The sequence below is a fragment of the Falco naumanni genome, chromosome 2 (genome assembly GCF_017639655.2).
Source record: "Falco naumanni isolate bFalNau1 chromosome 2, bFalNau1.pat, whole genome shotgun sequence".
NCBI classification, from domain to species: Eukaryota; Metazoa; Chordata; class Aves; order Falconiformes; family Falconidae; genus Falco; species Falco naumanni.
This window is the reverse complement of record NC_054055.1, coordinates 14,526,317-14,548,528: the sequence shown is the minus strand read 5'-3', so window position 1 is coordinate 14,548,528 and position 22,212 is coordinate 14,526,317. Positions and strand designations below refer to the sequence as shown.

General features: G+C 36.7%; 1 protein-coding gene across 6 annotated transcripts in view; it reads left to right on the top strand.

Moving 5' to 3' along the window:
- Nucleotides 1-22,212, top strand: part of FRY (FRY microtubule binding protein) — a 217,443-nt gene that overhangs the window by 138,905 nt on the left and 56,326 nt on the right. For all 6 annotated transcript variants that reach the window (XM_040583936.1, XM_040583935.1, XM_040583933.1 and 3 more), the window contains exons 27-37: nucleotides 1,922-2,082; nucleotides 2,992-3,102; nucleotides 5,204-5,358; nucleotides 7,410-7,509; nucleotides 7,822-7,993; nucleotides 9,714-9,970; nucleotides 11,908-12,054; nucleotides 16,008-16,176; nucleotides 16,923-17,013; nucleotides 18,753-18,835; nucleotides 21,963-22,113. In XM_040583936.1, coding sequence (XP_040439870.1) covers nucleotides 1,922-2,082; nucleotides 2,992-3,102; nucleotides 5,204-5,358; nucleotides 7,410-7,509; nucleotides 7,822-7,993; nucleotides 9,714-9,970; nucleotides 11,908-12,054; nucleotides 16,008-16,176; nucleotides 16,923-17,013; nucleotides 18,753-18,835; nucleotides 21,963-22,113 — 1,597 coding nt within the window. The remainder of the gene's footprint in view (nucleotides 1-1,921; nucleotides 2,083-2,991; nucleotides 3,103-5,203; nucleotides 5,359-7,409; nucleotides 7,510-7,821; nucleotides 7,994-9,713; nucleotides 9,971-11,907; nucleotides 12,055-16,007; nucleotides 16,177-16,922; nucleotides 17,014-18,752; nucleotides 18,836-21,962; nucleotides 22,114-22,212) is intronic.

Genomic DNA, 22,212 nt, shown 5'->3' with positions numbered 1-22,212 from the left:
GCTAAATTATCTCAACATACTGTGAATTTTCATTTAATATATGTACTGGAAAAGTAATTCTTTTTTTCTGTGTTTTTTCTTCGCTGCTTGTGAATTATCGTATTACAAATATAGAGGGGAGTATGGATAAAAATATTTTCAAAACTCTATTAAGAATCAAATAAAAAAAAAGTAAAGCTTGATGAAGCTTGTGATATTCGTATATAATAATCACCTCTTTAAAAGCCCAGCAAGAAAGTTGTTTGTGACTTCTAGGGGCTCCAGATTTCTTTCACATAAGGCCTCATTTTCTTCCCTTTGACTTCATTGCTAGACTTTTCATAAACTCAGACAGGCCTTGAAGAATATAGGTGGGTGCAGAAAAATGTACAATTTTAAATGTACCTGCCCAAGATACTGAGACAGTATCCTATGTTACCAGACTCCAGTTGCATAGCAAAGATTTCTTCAACTGATTTCATGCTTTTTATGTATTGCAAGATCATTTCATAAATGTAAAGTAATTCCGTTAGCAAAAAATTATATAAAAGTCTGCTTTAATGGCTTCAATGTAATTACTGGAAGATAAGGTCTGGAGCTTACTCAGTCTGTGTAAATCTGCTATCTCCAGATAATTTATGATAGGACACAGCAGCAGTCATAGCAACAAATACAAAGGAACTCAAACGGGTAAAATAAGGGAATAAAATGTGCAAATGCTTTCATGTAAGTTTCCAGTGTGCAAGTTTTGTCAAAGTTGTATAGTTGCTTTCAGCTATAACGTACTTGAGAATTATATAATAGTTGAACAAAACAAGGAAAAAATGGCATCCCTGCTATTCTCATTTTAGACAGTAAAAAAATCCCTTTGAACTGAGTGTTGTCAAGTTGTTAGCTGCTGTTAACAAAATACTGAAATTCTTTCCTTTATTCCTCTTCTAAATAATGCTATTAACAACACAGAATTTTCCTTGCCATGCATATTTACAAAGGCCTTCCTCTGCATTCATTCTCCTGTTCTACAAGGCACATGACCAATGACTGCGTGTTGTATTAATTTTCTGCAATGAAACAGCCCTGTCATGTGTTTTGAGAGAATACAAATAATAACCGATGCATTTCAGTTATTCATAGATGTATTTTCTGCTGTCAGCTTTAAAATATATCAATGACTAACAAAGTCGTAACATTTAAAACCTAGCAAACAAATGTTTATCTTGTCAGCATCTATCATCTTTAGCCACTGTTCATATTGATTTGTGTTAGTATTGTCTAGTTAGACTTTGTTGTCTTCCAGCACAGTTTCTAGATGAAAAATAATTGGCCAGTAGCAGTTTCTCAGTCTCTTTAGTAAATGTAGTACCACTTCTGCCATCATATTTTGCTTAGGGGAAGTAAAACTATTGTTTAAAAGATTTCTCTTTTTATCTCCACGTGGTTAAGTATTCAAAGATATTTTCATGTGCTTGGGTGATTTATCTGTTCAGAAAACACACCACATCTTGTCATAAATAAACAGACACCAAGTTTCTTTCATTTCTTGTCCCTACCTATTACTGTATTAGAATAAGACATATGTATTGTTTAAACTTGCATTTAAAGGACTGGAAAATACAATTAAATATTTGCCACTAAAGGAGTGCAAGAAGCATTGAAAAGCCTGATTCTATAATTAGTTTCTTGCATGCTGTTTCTAAAGTAAGATGAACATGTTTGTATAACTACACATTAATTCAGAACTGGAAGTTCTTAGGAATAGGAGGCAACTTACTCACTTCGTTAGATTTTTAAAAGGAGCTGAGATACTTTAGAGTAAGTGTATATTGAACATTTAAGAAAACCTCACTTTTTGTAGAAATTTGAAATTTGTGTCATCATCTCTGCTACATGAACGTATGTTTAACTTAACATATCACAATTATTTCTATTTCTGTTCACTTAGTTCACCACAGGAGATTTCTCTTCCCTCAGCAGAGTTTGAGGCATCACCTGTTCATCTTATTCAGCCAGTGGGCAGGACCTTTCAGTATTATGTTCACACCCCTCGACCGTTACAGTGATAGAAATCATCAAATTACAAGATACCAGTATTGTGCATTAAAGGTATTAAAGTTCCACTGTCAAAATCAGTAATAGCAATTGTCTAGTCAAAATACAAGTAATTGCGGGGTTTCTTTCCTTTTATTTCACCCAAGTTTGAATTGGCATACTTGATGCAAACTTGTATGCTCATATGTATATGTACAGTGGTATCATAGAATATAACAGTATGAGCCACTGAAAATAGCAGTTTTCACTTAGCAGACACTTTCCAAGGCTAATTACTTTCAAAACCAGAATGCATCTTAAATTTTTACTTTTCTTCATTGACATTTCTTCATTAACAGGTTGTTGAACTCAGTGAGAGGATCTTGGGCTTTAAAATTAAGCACAGTACCAATTCAGTATCACATGCACATCTCAGGACTCTCTCCCACACTTGCCTGGAGACATGCTCAATAATAATAACATACTTTTGCAACAAAATCAGTTGCAACTCCCCCAGATAAGTAAGCTGGGAAAATAATAGCTTATGGATGTGTGCGCGTGTGTGTATATATATGTGTGTGTATGTATATATATAAAAAATACATTTATAAAAAAGCTGCTTTACTTAATGTGAAGTTTTAATCTTTGCAGAAAGATACTGTTGAAACATCTGTGTATTTTAATTGTTCTTGTAGCTTGATTTGTGAAGACTGGGTAAAATAAAATGTAACTTGAAGAGTGGGGAAGCTGGGCGAGAGTATCCTTCCAGAATGCTTAAACTGGGCATTATCTTGCATCCAGTAACATCTATAGCAACATAATTACTGAATTCTAGCAAAAAATGCTGTTAACTTTTTTCACCATAGTTCCCTCAAAAAGAAAAACCAAAGTGGCAGTCCTGTTAGCCTGGATCTGAGATCAAATCATTCTGAAAGGTTAATTCATGCTACTTTTTTGTGTAACTGAAGTTGTTTGTGTTTTTAGGCCATGTCAGCTGTGCTCTGCTGTGGACCTGTGTTTGATAATGTTGGTCTTTCCCCTGATGGATATCTTTACAAATGGCTTGATAACATTCTGGCTTGTCAAGATTTACGTGTAAGTACTCACCAAAAATATGAATATTATGAATATATGAATATATGAAAAAATATGAATAATCTTAATCTCTGTACCGAATGAGTAAAGAGTATGTGACTGTAAGAACTCGGACTGAATGCGTTCTATTTTGAGCAGGAAACAATAGCTTTATGCAAGGTTCTAATACAAAAGTGTAATTAATTTTAAAGGATTTAAACAGTAAAAGAATTACTATTCCTGAAAATATGTTGTAGGTAAATAATAAGATAAAAGAATTGCCTTATGGCTCCATGTTGCTTGCAACAGAAGTTTAGGCTTTTCATCTGCTGATAAAGGTTAAAAATGGCACGATCTCAAAATTATTTTTATTTCTATTTGGTGTACTTCCATCCACCTGCTTCAAATTTCTGTGGAATAAAAATGTGTAATCCCTTCCTGCATGGTAACATAGATGCTTGTGAAACAAATCTGAGTGAAAGTGAGTGGGTAGACCTTCTAAAGTCAAGAGGATAGGATAAATGATTCAGGAGAGGAAAGAGAATTTCTTTTCTTTTTAAAAAATATATAATAGATTATTCTTGCAACTTTCTCTTCTGTTTCTGTGAAGATGGGTTTGGACTTTGTAACTACCCAGTCATAAATACATTTCTGTATTTATAGGTGATTGGACTATCTCTTTGATTAAGAGTAGATTGGTGGGTTACACAAAGAGATGTAGAGAGAGAGATGGAGAGAGCAAGCAGTGATCTTTCCCTATATGGTGTCTTGCATATTGACCTGCTGTTCTCCTGGGGAAAAAAAAAAAAAAAAAAAAAAAAAAAAAGACTCATACCAGCACAGGTGACTGTGATTGCTGAAAAAACGCAGACAGCAAATCCTACAGACTTGTGGAACAGCTAGAGTATACGTGCTGTAGAAATGATAATTGATTACAAAAGGAAAGGTTTGACAAAGTAGAAGAAAAGGGATAGCAACAGAGAACATCTTTTGGAAATTACGTAAGATCTTGGAATGCTGGTAGGGATGAAGCTATAAAGATAGGTGTAATTGATACGTATAATTGAAATTCTTATGGATGTGGGAAGGAAACAGACAGAACAAGAGAAATGAGAAGATAATACATCTCGTCCTGATATGTTTTCATTATCAACAAATACCATATCACCATGCCTAATTGATCATTAGGTATATACCACTCATAAAGTAAGTGGGCACAAAAATTACCTTTTTTAATTTTTCCCCTTGAAATGCAAAATTTGGATATGATAGGTGAAATTTGTTTCCCCTAATCTAATCACTATAATTCATGATTAATCATTGTAACGAAGGACTGCAACTAAATTTCATTGCCTATATAACTAGTTCAGATTTAGGTGAGGTGGATTCTACCTGGTCCTTTGACATTAAGTATCATTTACAGTCTTTACAAGTAGTTACCTACACTCAGTGACAGAATATTAATAGGCATTAGTGTTTGGTGTTCCAGTACTATCCTTTGCTGAAGGAACACTAAGGCACAGTCCAAGCCTTAGCTATAATGTATTTGTAGCAGTGGTGGTACCAGGATTAGAGTGATACAAGGTCTGTAGGGAGAGTTGTTAGATTGCTTGATGTAGGTGGATTAAATATACAAGTTTTCATGGCCCCAGGCTTGCAGAAGTTCTGTTTCTTTGTCTGCCATCTTTCTGTGTTAGTCAAAAGAAGGGTACGTGAAAGTGTGTCACTTTATGAAACTTACATGAAGTAGGGAATAAGCATTTAACAAATAAGTTAATCATTGCCAGTGGAAGTTGCCTAAGAACACCTATCAAGTGTCCTAGATTTTCCAAATATTCTGCTTTTTTCTGTGCTTAATTTTGGAAACCTCCTTTGAAAATTTATTTCATTTATGTAATCTTTTTACATACACAATTTTCTTTCAAGTGTGAAGTATTGAAATTTGAGTCACATTTCAACTCTGCTATCCTTGAAGTAGATTTATGATAAATTTTCTGATTTCTTTTTACTTATTTTGAATACTCCATTCTCCCCTTGTTTTGCCTATGTCACTCTAAGAATTGCAGAGAATGAACATATCTGATCTCACCAATCATGTTTTGACTTGTATTTATTTGCTCAGGTTCACCAGCTTGGCTGTGAAGTTGTAGTCCTGTTGCTAGAACTGAATCCTGATCAAATCAATCTCTTCAACTGGGCTATAGATCGATGTTATACTGGATCATACCAGCTTGCCTCTGGATGTTTCAAAGCCATTGCAACTGTGTGTGGAAGCAGGTATTAATTAACCTATTAATCAACACTTTCAAATGTAAAGGAAACTGGGGGGTTCAGCTTGTGCTGTAAAGGATTGTTAGTCACACTCCTATGTTATATCCTCTCAAACCATTCCTGGGCACTGTATCACTTAATTTCCAAAATAATAAAAAAAAGGGCGAATCTGAAAATGAAGTGATGTGCTTGGTAGAAGATGCTCTTACTCTGAGTTTGAAATCTGTGGCATTTTAATACTGTTTTACTCAGGAAAATATAAAACAACCACAACACTAATTTGAACGTAGGTCATAAATCTAGTTTCAAAAGATTTGGCATGGTTTTTCATTTACTTTATAAAAGCAAAAATGTTTTAAATGTTACTGGCTTGAGAGTCATTATTTTGTTGTTTTTCTGAGTGGATTTCATTTGATTTGGTTACCAGTTGCTTTCCTGTAGACTGGTAACATTGTTGCTGCTAGTGCTAAGTAAGCACAAGCTACATGAAGACACAAATACAAATACTGCTTTTGTGTCAGGCCTTCATGAAAACGTATCCTTTTTTTTTTTGGTATTTTTTCAAGACAAAATTTATAGAGAATTTCAGTGGTAGTTTAAAATAAGATAATTTGCATCTAATTATAATAAAGTGAAAATTTCACTCTTGACAAAAAATGATTTGGCAAGATGTCTGATCAGCATAGTTCAACAGAGAAACACTTGGGATATAGCAAATCAAAACAGGTCAAGTATTTTAGAATTTATCTGTAAAAACATTTTGTTCTTACAGCAACAACTAGACTATACACTGCATTATACTGAGATTTTTTAAATATGAATGGAATTTTGTGTTTGCAAACTCAGTTATTTTAAGGGATTTTTTTAATGCACACAGAAACATATCAGGCTTTCAGCCAGTCTTTTTTCTGCTGATTGTGTTACCTGTGCCACTGTGTCCTAAAAATTAATCTTTCCCATACCTACAGTAAAAAGTGAGAGTATGATCTGCATGATTTACTTTGGAGTGAAAGTCCAATTTCTATCAAGTTTGGGGGTTTTATTCAAATTTGAAAGCTGTTAACAGTTTTTCTCTACCATCTACCAACATGTATAGACAGGCCACTACTTAAACTGCTTGTAAAATGAGGAGTAATGTATGTCATTGCTGATGTCCGTCTTCCTACAAAGAAGCTACTTCCCTTACTTTTTTTTGTTACTATTATTTTCTAAATTTAGTGGAAGGACAAAGAGACAGGTGTAGAGGAAGGACTGCAGCTAGCATTTGGAATTACCAAGAATGTCGCATGCTGTGCTTGTGTTTGCTCTATTTTTTAACACTAAGATGTCCAAATAGGTATTCTGCACCTATCCAGGAACACAGTAGCTCACATCTATAACAAGAAATAGATGGTTCACAATGGAATCAGCTGCATTTACAAATCATCAAGGAAAGTGGAAACTCATTTAGTGAAAATCTAAATATTGTGACATGAGAATTGCTTTTCTGGCAATATTTTCTTTAAGTTAACACTTTAATATGTTTACCCTTACAGTATAGATAGTGGACTTTTTGAAGTAGTTCTTCATGTTTACTCCTCAAAAACTGTTTTGATAGAACTGTCTAACATCTGGGAATGTTCATGTCAGAGATAGTCTTTTCTCCAACGGGACTGTTTTAATTGTAGCTCGGCTTAAGAACTATTTTGTCCCTGGAAATTTTCATGCTACCCATCTTCTCTTATGGGTGTTGGCCTGTTCTATAACAGTTTATGTTACAAATGAAAATGAATTGACAGTTACAGAGACAGGTATTGTGTTTCTCACTGTGGGTAACTCAGAGCATTCCTAAGCATTAGCCTAAGGTAATCAGAAATAATCCTTTCTTTCTTCCCATTCACCAGACTGCCCTTTGATCAAGCAGCATGTATTTGTAAAGGCTCCCTTTCATATTCTGGTGGTAGAACAGAGAAAAGAAAGATGGCATTCTCTTTAGACCATATTACAGAGTAAACCAGAGTGAATATAATCTGCATTCCTCACCAACATTCACAAAAATGTACTGTTTATTCTTCTAGGAACTATCCTTTTGATATAGTGACGCTTTTAAACTTGGTGCTGTTCAAGGCATCTGACACCAACAGAGAGATTTATGAAATTTCCATGCAACTTATGCAGGCATGTATCAGCTATGTTTTTTGTCCTCCTATGTTTGGGGGTTTTATGGGAACTTCTTATAAAGTACCGTTTATTTGCTTTCTAGTTTTGTTTTGAAAACAAACAACTAGTTTTATCTTGGCTATAAATTCTTACGGAATATTTATAGAAAAATTAATGGAAAAATATTAGCTATGGTGTCTTTCAAGTTTGGAGAGTGTACTCTGAAGCATATAGATCATTTTCTGGTATCTAAACTTGAAACACTGACATTTCCTGAATTAATGAATTTTTATTGTCTCATTACTTTTGGCTTTTTTTTGTCTTTTATAGATCCTTGAATCAAAGCTTTTTGTTTATTCAAAAAAGGTAGCTGAGCAAAGACCAGGCAGTATCTTGTATGGTACACATGGTCCATTGCCACCTCTTTACAGTGTCTCACTTGCCCTGCTTTCATATGAACTAGCAAGGATGTATCCTGAACTTACGCTTCCACTTTTTTCAGGTACCTGTATCTGTTCGACTTATCAGCTTTACATTTTTATACAAATGGTAGACTGCTAAGACATTTCCACCTGTGAATAGCAATTCTGTTTATAAATTTAGCTTGGCCTGGTTTCATTCTGGTTCAGGTCAAATCAGATTTAGAAATGCAATATATATTTCCTAGAGGTACTTACACAATGTACAGAATAGTTATTTAAAAACCCTGTTTGGGGAGACTGTGCCATTTGTGTCATCTTAGGGTAACTTTGAAATTACAAAGGCCCTGAATAAGTTAAAGTGACATTGGCAAACTCTACTGTAATAGATGATACTTGTGAGGATAGAATTCTTCATTTCATATAAACATGACTTTAACTTTGGGAAGATAGATTGCATCTGTCCAGTTTTACCAATGATTCAAAAGACTCTGAATGAGTGGTCTCTACCTTCTGTTATTTGCCCCATATGCAAGCCTTACTATCGATTTTATCAGAAATACATTTTGTCAGGGTTACTGAAAAAAATATTGAAGAATCAGACATGTAGGAGCACCATTCAGAATATGCCCACTCTGAGACTGTTCCTGGGAACAATGACGTTTTGAGACGTATCTCTCTTTTAATCTATCTAATGCTTTGCTCTAGTTTTTATACAACAGAATGTAATGTCTGTAATCGTGGGAATTCTTACTGGCTCTTAAAATCCCTTTCTGTTGTTTTTATTCTGTCTGTAGGGGCTAGAAGAAGGGTCAAGGAACAATACATCATCCATTTCTCAGTGCCCAAGATTCCATAAATAACTGTTGTAGAAAAAATTCTGATGGCTCATTTATCTTAAAAAACCCAAATGTTGTTCATTATTACTGTTACCATCTATTCATGTTGCTGTAGTGGCTGTGTCATTTAAAAGAACTCAGATACAGAGTCCCAATCAAAGTCCCTTTTTATACATCTGGAGTCATAAGGAGGGAGAACAGTGTATGTCTTGAAGATTTTTAAATACCAGGCAGCAAGGAAAGAGAGGAAATGTTAACTGTATTGATTTTACAGAATAATTCTGGTAAAGAGAGCTAATGTGGTTCACCTTGGCAGGAAGCCTGTCACTGTATTTCTTAACCCAGATTTTCCAAATCCCTTTCCCTTACTTTGCAATTCTTTTTTTATAAACTATATAAAGTGCTGTATACAAGCACTCCTGGACTGACAGCTGACTATTAATTTTACAGGCCTCCCCACAGGAAGTAAGACTCCTAATACATGCAAAATGTTTTTGTAAACTTGGTATAAGTGCCTTAAGATTTAAACTATACCTTAGAAATGTGGAGGTTGATGGGGTGCTTGTAATTCTGCAGAACACTCTTCAGTGTTCATTGTAATTCTCCAAAAGCTCTGGAAATTCCAGAATAACCACCAGTAACTGAATTATCCTTTTCCCTCTTTATGGACATCCATTTCACTTAATACATAATATGTCACAGTAACAAGGGATGACTTTCTGTTTCTAAGCCCAAACTATGTTAGTTATTTTAGACAGAAGACCTGACCAGTTGCTTGCTGTTATTGAGCATTAAATTAACATTTCTGTTCAGGAAGCTCAACTACATGTTTTTGTATGCTTGTGGTTTGCAAGATAAAAACCATCAAGTGATCTAACACATGGCAGAAATCTGATTTAAACCATGTATTTAAGGTTTCTTTCATAAACTGATATGTTGTCCTTTTCAACTTTTACTATTTTAGAGGTAAGCCAGAGATTTCCAACAACACATCCAAATGGAAGACAGATCATGCTTACCTATCTGTTACCATGGCTTCATAACATTGAACTTGTAGACAACAGACTGCTGCTCCCTGGTTCAAGCCCTACCACTCCAGAAGATGAACTGAAGGACAAGGATGGGGAAATAGCGGTCACAAGTGGACTAAAAGGCAATGGCTGGGGCTCTCCTGAGGCCACATCACTGGTTCTTAATAATCTCATGTACATGACAGCTAAGGTAAAAAAAGCAAAACAGACAAAACAATCTGTAAAACAATTCCTGAAATACTCAAACTTAGGTTTCTTAAGCAAAAGGTACTTGGGTTTTTTTCTCTCTGATCCCAGAAATTTTGCATCTGGAACAGTCTGTTCTAGTCAGACACAACCTTGTTTTTGGAAGGAATTCCTTCAGTTTTTCTTTTAAGGACAATGCTAAAACTGTTATCTCTCAAAACATGGACAAAGAAAAATGTTTTACCCTTTTAAAAAAAAACAACTTAATACTTACAGCATTAAAAATTAATTACAGAGGAACTAAATTCAGTTCCCTCCTGTATCACCTCCTGGGTTAATGTCTAAGGTTTATTTGAGGGTGAGAATGAGCACCTGGAATTTGTCCTACTGAAGCTCTTGTACTTTCTAGGAAACACTTCAATATTCTTTAAGATAGAGAAATGGAAAAAACAGTATAAATTTCTAAGGTGCTAGTTAAAGCATTCTTTTGTAAAAAGAAAGCTATTTTACATCTCAGGTCCTAAAAAAGGACATGGCATTCCTTTTTTCCAGTTACTGTTTCATGTAAAATGCCTGAAACAGCTGGTGAAGAAGGTACTGGGAATCCATCTTTTCCTTCTCTTTGCTGAGTTGCAGGCTGCTATACCAGTGTGCTCTGTGCCTGCTCTGGCACTGCTTTTGCCAGATTCAGTACATACCTCTCAACTGCTAAATACATAAACCCCAGGAAGTAATGCATGGGGCCTATATACAAGACAGGGTGCCTCACATATTCTAACCTCTCAGGGTTAATCCTCTCTCGAGCAGAATGTGTGTATCCATGCTATATAGCAGTTGATTCTGGATCTTGCCTCATGCTGAGGTCCTGTAACTAAAACAATTATTATTTTGGTCACATTTTGTCATATGAGCATGTCTGACATAATGCGGGGGCTGTGGTTCAGCCCACCAGAAAGTTTTTTTGATAGTTGTATATCCAGGGGATGATACTGACTCATGAATTGTCTGATGGTACAGTCTCTAGGATATTGTTAGAGGAATTTTATGGGTTGAAAACAGATGTGATGCAGACTCACCTTTACTGCCTATCAGCAGCAGTCCTCGGAGTAAGTTGCATCCAAAACCACACAAAGTGTTTGTTCCAGAGTGAACAAGTATGCTTTCTTCAAACCATATTGATTGAAGAACTACCTTTGAGGCTGTACGAGTGATACTGAAACTGGCATCAGGCACCTAGAAGTGCCAAAGTAGAAGACAGTAGATGTAGATGCCTGTGACAGTGTAGATGTAGCTAATATGTATTAAATCATTTTCAGAAGAGCATGACCTGCAGATTGCCACTCCTCTCCTAGCAGAATGTCAGTCTGTGCAGTGCTTAAAACAGTCTTCTCAAAGTGGGAGCCAGTTGCATTACATAGGGAACGGAACAGCTTCAGTTCTGCACTCCCACATCCTGGATGCACGTGCTAACCACTTAACTGACTGGACAAAAGGAAGTCATTCCTATAACCATGTCTTGCAAAAGGGAGCAAAAGCTGCTCATTTTCATTGTGAAATGCTTAATTCTGCTAGGTCACAAATTGTTCACTACTGTGAAGGCTGAAGCACTTAGGTACAGACATGCAGAGCCAGAACTGCAGTCACTTGAACAATAGTAAAGATGAAACCAAATAAGCTGCTTGAATTTAGGATCAACTTTTGAATTTACATTCCTGGAAGCTTTCTTTTTATTTTTTTTAAAGTCCTTCTGTGAGTCTGAACCTAAATACTTTTAAATAGAATTTACGCTTTGGAGGCTATGAGGTAGCTTTTGAAAATACTGTTTTGTCACTTTTTACAGCATTTTACTGTTGGTTTTGCATAAGAAAATGCTCTAAAAGTGCATACCTTAGTTTGGAGATCTGCATATTTCAAGAAATGTATGCCTATGATCCTTTGCAGTACGGAGATGAAATTCCTGGACCAGAGATGGAGAATGTCTGGAATGCTTTGGCCAACAATGAAAAATGGAGTAACAACCTTAGGATAACACTGCAGTTTCTCATTAGTTTGTGTGGTGTTAGCAGTGATACCATCCTTTTACCTTATGTAAGTGTTTGCACTTTATTTTATTTACTATTAGCTGCACAGGTTTAAATGAAGGTAACAGCTGTCACCTGCAGAAAATTAATTTCTGTTTCAAAAATAAGAAGTACCAAAGTATTCCCTAGCACACTGCACAGCACTAAAATAGTGAGAATTAGCCAAGAAACTGAAATTCAAGAAAAGAATTGAGTAGTGGGAATCTCAGTCTCCACCAGCAGAGTACACCTCATTTCAATCAAGAGGTGGGCATCTCTCAAGCAAAGAGGAGCTTTGCATGTCTGTGTAAGAGGCCAGTAACAGGGCCTGGCCATAAATTGCATGAGAATGGATGAGAAAAAAAATTAGAAATATTTTTTTGTGTCAGAATTACATAAAAATATGCAATTTATATATGTATTTAACATTAAAAAAGCAGAATGGATGTTCAGAGGTTAAATAACTTGCATGAAGAATGAAGACAAGTAAAAATATTAAATGCTTATGATTTTTCTCCATAATCAAGTTTACAAAGCTAGTAGTTAAATTTGGAAAGTCCTTTAAATAATGGATGTTATATCATGAATGGAACATAACATGCTATAATTTTACTAGGTTTTTTGTTGTAAAGATTTAGGCATTACTTCAGAAAAGTGTGTAATTTTAAGAAAGTGCTACATTCTCTTCTCCTTTAGCAGACTAAGACTTTCTGTGGGACACCTCAAGAGACACAAGATAGCTAACATTTATAAGCTTCTTACCATATCAACTTTTGTCATTGCATGGCTGTCAAGAATTATATAACTGTTCCTGCAATGTGCAAGTCAAACTGTGCAGGATATTGTTATTATTCAAGTTAAAATAAAATCAGGGCTGTCTGAGAAAAGCATGATAGTCCCATTCCCATGTTCCTTATTGCTCAGTTGCTGGGTGAAACAGAATCTAAATTTAGTAGATTTTCCAGCACAATTATAATAGGCTGGTTTATTAGTTACCCTCTTCCTATTGATTTCTGAAATAAATTTGAAATTACTATTAATTGATTAAACTTACTTAAAAAGCCTCGTAAACATACTTCATTTACAGCTGCTGAAATAATACTTCACTTAAAGTGTTTATGATAACTGCTATGCATAATAAAATAAAGGAAATATAGAAGCCTGTAAAGATTTTCAAGATGTTGTTACTGTACCATAGACATCCTGTTGGTTTCCTTTTATTTGTATGGTTTCTTGTTCTGTGTTCTCAAATCGGTGCATATATATGCAAAGTCAGCATGGCCTAGCTAATCCAAAGAGGAGAGATTTGAAAGTGGAGTTGGTGTAAGAACAAGCTCAAGGTTTATATGAGAAGAAGGCAAAGGGGTTGATCCCAAGTATGTTGAGGATAATAAAGATGTTTCCATCAATTGTGACACAGTGGCAGAGGCTCTCCGTTCAGTGTTCACCGTGCTTTGAGCAGGAGGTTAGATGAGAGACCTCCCAGGTTCTTTCCAACCTGACTATGACAGACTTGGGATTGAGCCCAAAGGTGGCCTCCATCAGGAGGAGCTTTCTTGACAGAGAACAAGTGGAAATCACAGAGATAAGAGATGATGTGAGGGCTGTTGTATTTTTGACAGCTTACATAAAGGATTAGGGGCAGTTTCCTAAGAGGAAGGAGTAGTCCTACGCTGAGTGTGTGTCTCACTCCTGAATATGTATAACCTGATTGGAAATGCCTGATAACCCTGTTGCCTCTTGCTCGGGAGCCCCTCATGTACCTCATCCCCCCATCCAGATACTTGCCAACCCAGAGGTCTCAACACATCTTTTTTCCAAAACTGTTGCCATCCCGCAGCTCTAAGCAGCCTACATCAAACCCCCTTAGCACTTCTTTCTTCAAATCCTTTCCAAACCCCCTTGCCAGCGTTGGCTCTCATAGTCCTGTCCTCCTCCAGGACAAGACAGTCCTCTTACCCCACAAAGAGAGAAGTAGAAGTCTGTTTTGGCATCACCAGCTTTCTCTGCTCAGCAGCTCTTATTTTGCATGTGAGACTTTTCTGCTGTCCCTCCCAGGCTTCCAGTGGCTGTTCACAAGACAATCAGGTCTTCACTGGTGGCAGCAGCTGACAAGGTTCCTATGTTTTGTGCCACCCTGTTAGTCTGTGATTTGTAATGCTAAGTTAAATGTCTGATTCTCAGATTTTGCAAAATCTGAAAACATTTTCAATTTCTGTAGAAAGCCTGACTGTGTTTATGAGTCACCCCTTAGCTGATAGCTTTCTCTGGAGCAGGAAAATACTCGGGCTTATCACACACATCTGCTCAGTGTTCTGATAATGCCCTGGAGTTTACAGATAAGAAATCATACCTCACTCTGCTAACTACACAAGACTGCTCATACCATAAACATGTATATTCCATTATCATGTAAATAACAAACACACATTACCAAATAAAGATAATTCGAACAGTTTATCAGCACTGTTCCGGCTCACCTGGGCTCTAAAGACCATGCAGTTGCAAGATCGCCAGTTTACCCATCTCCTTTTGGAACCCTCTGTGCCCCAAGGCAGTCACCAGCTGCTTCATGCCTTCAGCCATCTGTTCTGCCTGTGCAGGTCCAAGCCAAAAGCATGTCTGACTTACATTTTTTAATTTTTTTTTTAATCAGCTAAATTCATTGCTTTGTCTCTTATATTTCCTTTAAGCATTTTTTCCCAGTGTCCCAGTGCGAATTGCTGAGCTGTCCTTTCTTTCACATATGTACTGAAAGACTTCTCAGAATATCTACAGTTCAGAAACCTCTTCAGCAAAGACACAGTGTAGGGAACATGACTCCTGGGGTGAAAGAAGCTGGAAGTGGCACTGTCAGCCCAACTAGAAATGATCCTTGGAAAGGAGGTGGATTTATATCTGGAAAGCCCCTGGGAAATTCTTACCACGGTAAAAGAGACTTTGAATATGTGCATTTTCTCTAAGCCAAAGAAAAGGAGAGAGAAAAGAAGAGGAGAAAAGAAGCAGTCAGGAAGTTATTTTAGTGGAGGTATTTAAGAGTGTAAGCACAGCAGTACTTGGTGAGGCCAACAGGCAGTTCAGTCCAGTGTATTAGCTCCATTCTAAGCATCTATTTTGGGACATCTTTATAAACAAGAAGGCAAGCACACAGGGATGCTTCCCCATATGGTCTCCCAGCTCCAGCAGTTTATGAATCAAATGTTTTTGAGCCAGAGTCTCTGCTTTTAATAGCTATCGCATTATTTTTTCCTCAAGAATTCAGTCGCATTTGATCTGTGTCTCAGCAGTCCTCATTGCTGTGGTGCATACAGTGAGATTTGAGGTCTTATTAAAAATTTATAGAAATTCACAGAATTTCTATAAACAATACTCTCAAATTTTTCAAATCAGGATGCATGAATTCTATATACACATTTGCTCTGCCTTTCTTCCATGTGCTATTACTTTGATTATAGACATAAGTAGCTACTCAGAGCCTGGCTTATTCTTTATGGCTGCAGCTACCTCTTTCACATCAACTGTATCTGTAAATACAAGCATGAAGATTTGAGAGGATCTAGCTTTCTAGATGAGAAGATTGTTCCATTCAAGAGTGTGAGGTTCATCTTCAGTGGAAGTCACATACTCAAACTATAAATCCCTGAATGTGATTGAGAGTTAATACCAATATCCTTAAAAGATAGGTACCAAATTGGGGGGGGGTGGGGGGGTGGGGGGTGGGGGTGTTGTGTATGTACCTAAACAGCTCATTTCTGGGTGGTAAACAAAAACAGACTCACTCTGCTGGGGAAGTTACCTTGATTTCAAAGTGAGCTGTTTTATTTCTGTACGAACAAGATGGATGCAGTTGTGTGGTTGTGGTGTCTGTCCAGGAGTAACATTTGCATTCTGAGCCTTTTCAGTACTGCAGTGTAACATGTATTGATCTCTTTGGAAATTCACGTTGGACAGAGTTTAATAACTTGCTATTTTCTTCTTTAGATAAAAAAGGTTGCAATATATCTATGTCGCAATAATACTATTCAGACAATGGAAGAGCTTCTTTTTGAGCTTCAGCAAACCGACCCAGTGAACCCAATAGTCCAGCATTGTGATAATCCTCCATTTTACCGTTTTGCTGCCAGTAACAAAGCCTCAGCTGCAGCTTCTGGTATGACCTAAATATACTTTTCAGTTATGCTCTCCTGCTCTTTTGAGTCATTGAAAAAAACATCTCTTACTTTTTTACCCGTTCAGACCTGTGTGTATATGAAGTGCAAGTTTCAGGGCCTTGTTGCGTATGTAAAATTACAGGGTTTTTTAGTTCCTAATGTTGTATATGCTTCGTAAACATACGCTTAATTCTCTCAACTATTCTAACAGGATGTTAACAATGTTTAGTGCTGTTCAGAACTCATATGAGATGGTTCTTCTACCACTAGTTTCTCAGAAAAAGAAGTAATCATCAAAGCTGTGATCACAAATACAGTGGAGCAGAGTTTCCTGAAAACTGAGAGCCTCAACTCCGGCAATTCTGTTTTCGAAGGCTTAATGCTATTTTCAAGCTGCAGTAGTCAAAGATATTTAAGAGACACCAACTCCAAATTTAACCTTGTCAGTGTTTTGCCAAAATCTTGGAAAACAGTAGGCTATGTCACCTTAAAGTGAGCTTAGTTTAAGAAGTGGAAGAGCATAATTATGTTCGTCTGTCCCTCAGAGCATGTAAACTTTACACCATTCAGCCCTGCAAGCAGGTTCTGGTTTGTAGAGTTAAGTGTTCATTCATATGCACAAGTGTTTCCAAGATGATCACTTTGACTGTGGCTGCTATAAAAATTTTAAGTCATAGGCTTTTATTGCTTTGCAAATACTGTCTGGTGCATGTAACAGGTGTTCTTATTGACATCTCATATACAGGAACCACCTCCAGCAGCAACACTGTTGTGGCTGGCCAAGACAGTTTTCCTGATGTAGAGGAGAACAGAATGGTGAAAGAGACTGATGAAAGGTTTGTGGTTTGCTGGGTTTTTTTCTCCAACGTGTATGTGTTTTCCTAGGCTAAGGGTGAGATGCTGGACAAAGTTCTGCATTGTTTTGTGAGGAGCTCTGATGTTCAGGCTGATCCTAAGTGGCGTTATCCCAGTAAGACCATTTTAAAATGAGTGTATGTAAAAGTTTTTTTAGAAGAAGCTGTTCACATGATTCTAGTTCCTGCCTGTTGTTTAATAATACATCACAAAGAAACATCTGTTAAACCTACATTAAATTAATAGTGCCAAGTAGATTGCCGTTTTGTAGGAATTATCCACAAAGGAGAAAGAAAATCAAGAGTGTGTACCACATAATGACTACTAAAATCTTTGTGAAAAATCAGGTTTGACCAGACCTTTTGATTTCATAGACAGTGAGTAAAATGTAGTATGCAGATTTGTATCCATGATTGCAAGGACACCTCCTTTGTCTGGATAAAATATCTTACAGAGGAAAACCGTAAAATATTTTGCTTAGAAATCATATATTCAGTTTAGTCCTTTGCTACTTATGGTACATACTGAAAAATGATGAATGAATCAATAAATGCAAAGCTTAAGGGCCATCAGATCCTCTAGCACAGACAGATATATATTTCTTCTCTCGCTGAAACCCTCTTATTTTTGTAAGAGAACTTTGAATGACTTCTAATAGCATTAATCAGTAAGTGTAATACTATTATATTAGTCTGTTGTTACTGATCGTTGGTAGTATCACTTCAGTAGTCCAACCCACCTTCCATATGTTCAGGGCTTAGAGGTCCAAAGAATTACGTGAGCAAACTTTTCTGTACTTCAGAACCTTTTGAAATGCTTGCCCTCTACCTGTTACAAACATGAGTAGCATTTTGTCAAGTGAGTTATGTCTATCTGCTAATTTCAATGTAAGGAAAAAATGGCACTTATCTTAGTACTAAGATTTCAAACTGAAAGTAAAGATGAGTCAAAGTGATGGTTTTAAGCATATGCACTAGAAACATACTTAAAAGAAAGATAAAACTGGATTGCTTGTTATTATTCTTTAGTTAAATGTTTATGGCCATATAGTTTTAAGTTAGATTTTTGTTTAAGTTAGTTAAGCAGGTGAGTTAGGCAAACTTAATGTCCTCCTATACTTCAACTGTGTTTTCAGGGTTTCTTGTCTTATGTGAATTTTAAATGTGACTCCAAAAAGGTTTTTGGCATTCAAATCTGCCAGAGACTGTATGATAAAAATGAAAGGAAGATTACAACGTTCTGATACTGGTATTCTGATTCCTGCTGAAAGACTCGTCAGAAAAAAAAAAATAATTTGCCTGAATTCATTGCTGGCATTTACATTATCAAAGACACTAGAAGCTGTAAGTGCATCTGCACTTCAAAACCAATGTGTCAGTCTTAGAAGGTCTGTTAATATTGGCTTCATGAACAGTTTATATCTCAGTTCAGCCTTAGCACAGTTTCTTGCTTCGAGAAAATCACACATTTGCCAGCATGAGAATTTCTCCTCTGCTAAATTTTAAGAGTTTGTGACACAGGAGCATACTGTTAGAACTTCTCAGAAACTGGCTGTAAAAATCTTCTTTTGTGGAAAGAAACAGCATTACATTCACATTGGCGTCCGCTCGCACATAAAAGTGCATGCTTAAGGAAATGCTTGTTTTTGTAGAGTAAACATGTAGTCCAGATGTTTAATGCCAGTCTGTGTTTTTAATGAAGATTTTTCTTGTATTTGAAGGTTCAGTAATGTAATCAGAGCACATACCCGACTAGAATCAAGATACAGTAATAGCTCCGGAGGATCTTATGATGATGATAAAAGTAAGTTCTGTTACTCAATTTGATGAAGATTTGGTGTTTTGGTGGGAGGGGAAAACATTCTTATGACTGATGGAGGCTCTCTGTATAAACAGTAATGTAGCATCACCATACAGGGAGTATCTTTATTTTGCCTTCATAACTTGTTTAATTAATTTCCTTTGTTTAACCTGGGCTCAGTCAAACCTATTTAAAGGCCAGAGAACTTCACAGAAGGCAGCAGCAGAGAATCCTCCAGAGTAGTATCTTGAACCTTTTGTACATGGCAAGGCAGAAGACTTCCAAGAGCATTACAGCAAGTACTTGGAATTGTGCCCTTCACCAGTATTTCCCTCCAAATCAAGTGCTGTTATATGAGCATGAAGAGGAGATTCAGGAGTTTCCAAAATGAGGTCTTATCCTCTTTAGGTTTTCTCTGCTGTCTGAAACCAGTTTCTGGCTGCACTGTGCAAACCTGTGCTAGACGGGAGAGTGAGATAGGGCTTCAGAACACGCTTGTTCTTTATGTATTTCTGCTAAATGGACTATAAATGGACACTTAATCCTCAGCAGAGGTTCCAAAGAGAACCAAGATATTTCTGTCAACTGTTGAATGACACTGTAAATTTTAGGAGTTGGATGGTTTGACTTCATTTCTGGAGTGAATTGTAAGGAAGCCAATTTACCGATTTCTATTAGGCCCTAACCAAATGTAAAAAAGGCAAGACCTTTTTTACTTTCATCTCTCACTTAATAAAGCCAGGTCAAATAATATAGAGGCCATAATGTCTTCTCTTGGTGCTATGGACACTATTTTGGGACAGTATTTTGACTTAAAAAGTAAAGATTTTATGTGCTTTTTATCCAAGTATTTTTTTGGCAGTACTTCCCTGCAAAAAATGGAAACACTGTCAAATACAATAAGATAAGATAATTTCATGTATGTCAACAACTATTTTTCATAATTGTGAAGCACAGTATTTACAAAATATTGTGTATGTGCATACTGCAGTATTTAAATACACAAAAAATGTGCCACATATTAAACTCAGTGATTTTTAGTACACTTGTTTTTCTTATGGCTTTCCAGTGCTGCAGCTACTAAAAATTCTTCAGCAGATGTTAATTGGAGCACCAGTGCTAATCTGATCTTCATGAGCAATCTTTTCAAAACAGAACAATGTTTATATTATCAGAACATTCTTCGTAAGTAGCTGGTTTTGACAAGAGCTTAGAGCAATAAAAGGTTAAAAAATACTGAAATTTTATTTGCTCTTTTGGAATGTCTCCTCAAGCCAGTGCCCAGATGTTTTTTCCTGCCTGTACCTGCAAGGCTTATAGTACTGTGAATATTTATGCAAGGTTTCCTTCTCACAGGGGTTCTTTCCACAAATATATGAATACCTAGATGTGAAGTGAAATACACTTTACTTAGCTACTGACATTTATATAGAACTCTAAAAAGAAAGAGGAGTTCTTACACCATTTGTCATTCTACAAGATAATTAATGCAACTTCCATTAAGAAAGTGCAACTTACTCCCTCTGGCAGGCAGCCCAGGCTGCGAAGGAGTTGGTGGTATGGCTTCTTTCTTCTGTCCAGTCTACTTGAGTGGACATGTACTGCTGAGGATATAAATAGAGAACACAAATCCACAGCACAGAAACTCAGTTGTTCAGGCAAAGATTGTATGTTAAGGTGCAAAGTGCTTCTTTTTTTTTTTCTCAGTCTGCACATAAACCTGTGAAAACAAAAGCAGTTTTATGTGAAACACTTAAATTGATAGTAATAAATAGTGACTGTGCAGTGCTTTTTATGTGGAAAGCATCTGGCAGACATCTGGTTAATCCTTAGAAGATGAATATGTGAAAATAATATACTTTGCTACATTATTATGTTGATTTATTCTTCTTTATCAGTAATGAATAAATCATCCTCCAGAGGATGAGAGAAATAAGTAGAGGCCTAAATCATAAAAATCTAAAGTGCTTCTTGGAAGACTAATGCTGAAGAATGGGAATGTTAAAATTATTTTAGTAGTAATTGGAGGAGCAGCTACTCCATTGAAGGGCTCCTGAAGGTCTGGAAACCTGAAGTCCTTTTGTCAAAACTGAGGACTGATGTGCATCAGGGAGAGCTAGCTCTGCTACTTTTGTAGGTGTCAGAATAGTTTTGTTTCCTGTGGCAAACCTGACAAGCACCAGATACATGCTCTTAAAAAACGGAAAGTGCTTAGAGTTTCAAACCTACCTAAAATACAAAAGTGTAACAAAAAAAAACCCAGAGCAAATAATTGTGCTCTCATTAAAAATCCACAAAGGACAGTGTTGGGGCATATGTCAAGAACAGGCCTGCAAAGGACATTTTCCATGGCAGTGCATCACAGACTGCCAGCCCTGGAAAGTAAGAACTGACCAATGGGAAAATGATGAAGAATGAGAGGGACCAGAATACAGGAGAGATGAACAAAGCTGTGCAGCTGAGAGGAGACAGAAAGTGGTGGAAATACCTTACATGACCCACATCATTGCAGATGAACAGGTGGAAGAAAAAAGTTATTGCTCATTAATATACAGCAGCTGTCATACTGAAGCAAAGTTAAATACATCTTTGAGAAATTCAAGAGATAATTCATCCCTGTTGAAAGAAAATTACCCTGAAGATGTTTTTTGCATTCCTTATGCCTCCTTCTTAATTCAGGACATTAGACTTCTGTCTTTGTAGCATTGCTCTGTAGGGCACTGGTGAGGAGTTGCAAGAATGTGTCACTGGTATGCGGCTCCTTGCAACAGATGGCTTCTGACAGCAGCTTTGTTGGCTGAACTTCTCTCTCATTTTTGAAGAGAAAGTCTGTTGCTTGTTGCTTTGTGGTCTGAATCCAAAGCTACTAAGTGACAGCAGGGATTCAGCTGCAGCTCCTACCACTTAGTGCTGTCTGCCTGGAATCTGTTTAATTTCCAGCAGCGTGAAAGCAGGATTAAAAATGCATCACTTGTTATTGAACACAGGAATTTGCAGACCTCATGTCATCTTACCACATTATTCCAAGCAGCTGAGCTGATATGTTAGTATAAACTCTCTTTTTATTATTTCTCAAAAATGAGTAACCAGACTTGTTTTTTATGCGCTCTTATAATGCTTTTCCACGCAGATGATCCTGTTTCTCCATATACAAGCTGGTTATTGAACATTGTTGAAACCAAACAACCGCATCCCCTGCCCATGCCTTACAATGGAGGGTGCTGGGCACCACTTGTGGACTACCTCCCAGAAACCATCACACCACGGGGACCTCTTCACAGGTGAGCAGTTTCTCATTCTGACATTTCAAACAGTAAGATGCTTCCTCGTACTGGTTAACCAACACCAGTCCCAACTGTCCCACCACTCAGAAAATCTGA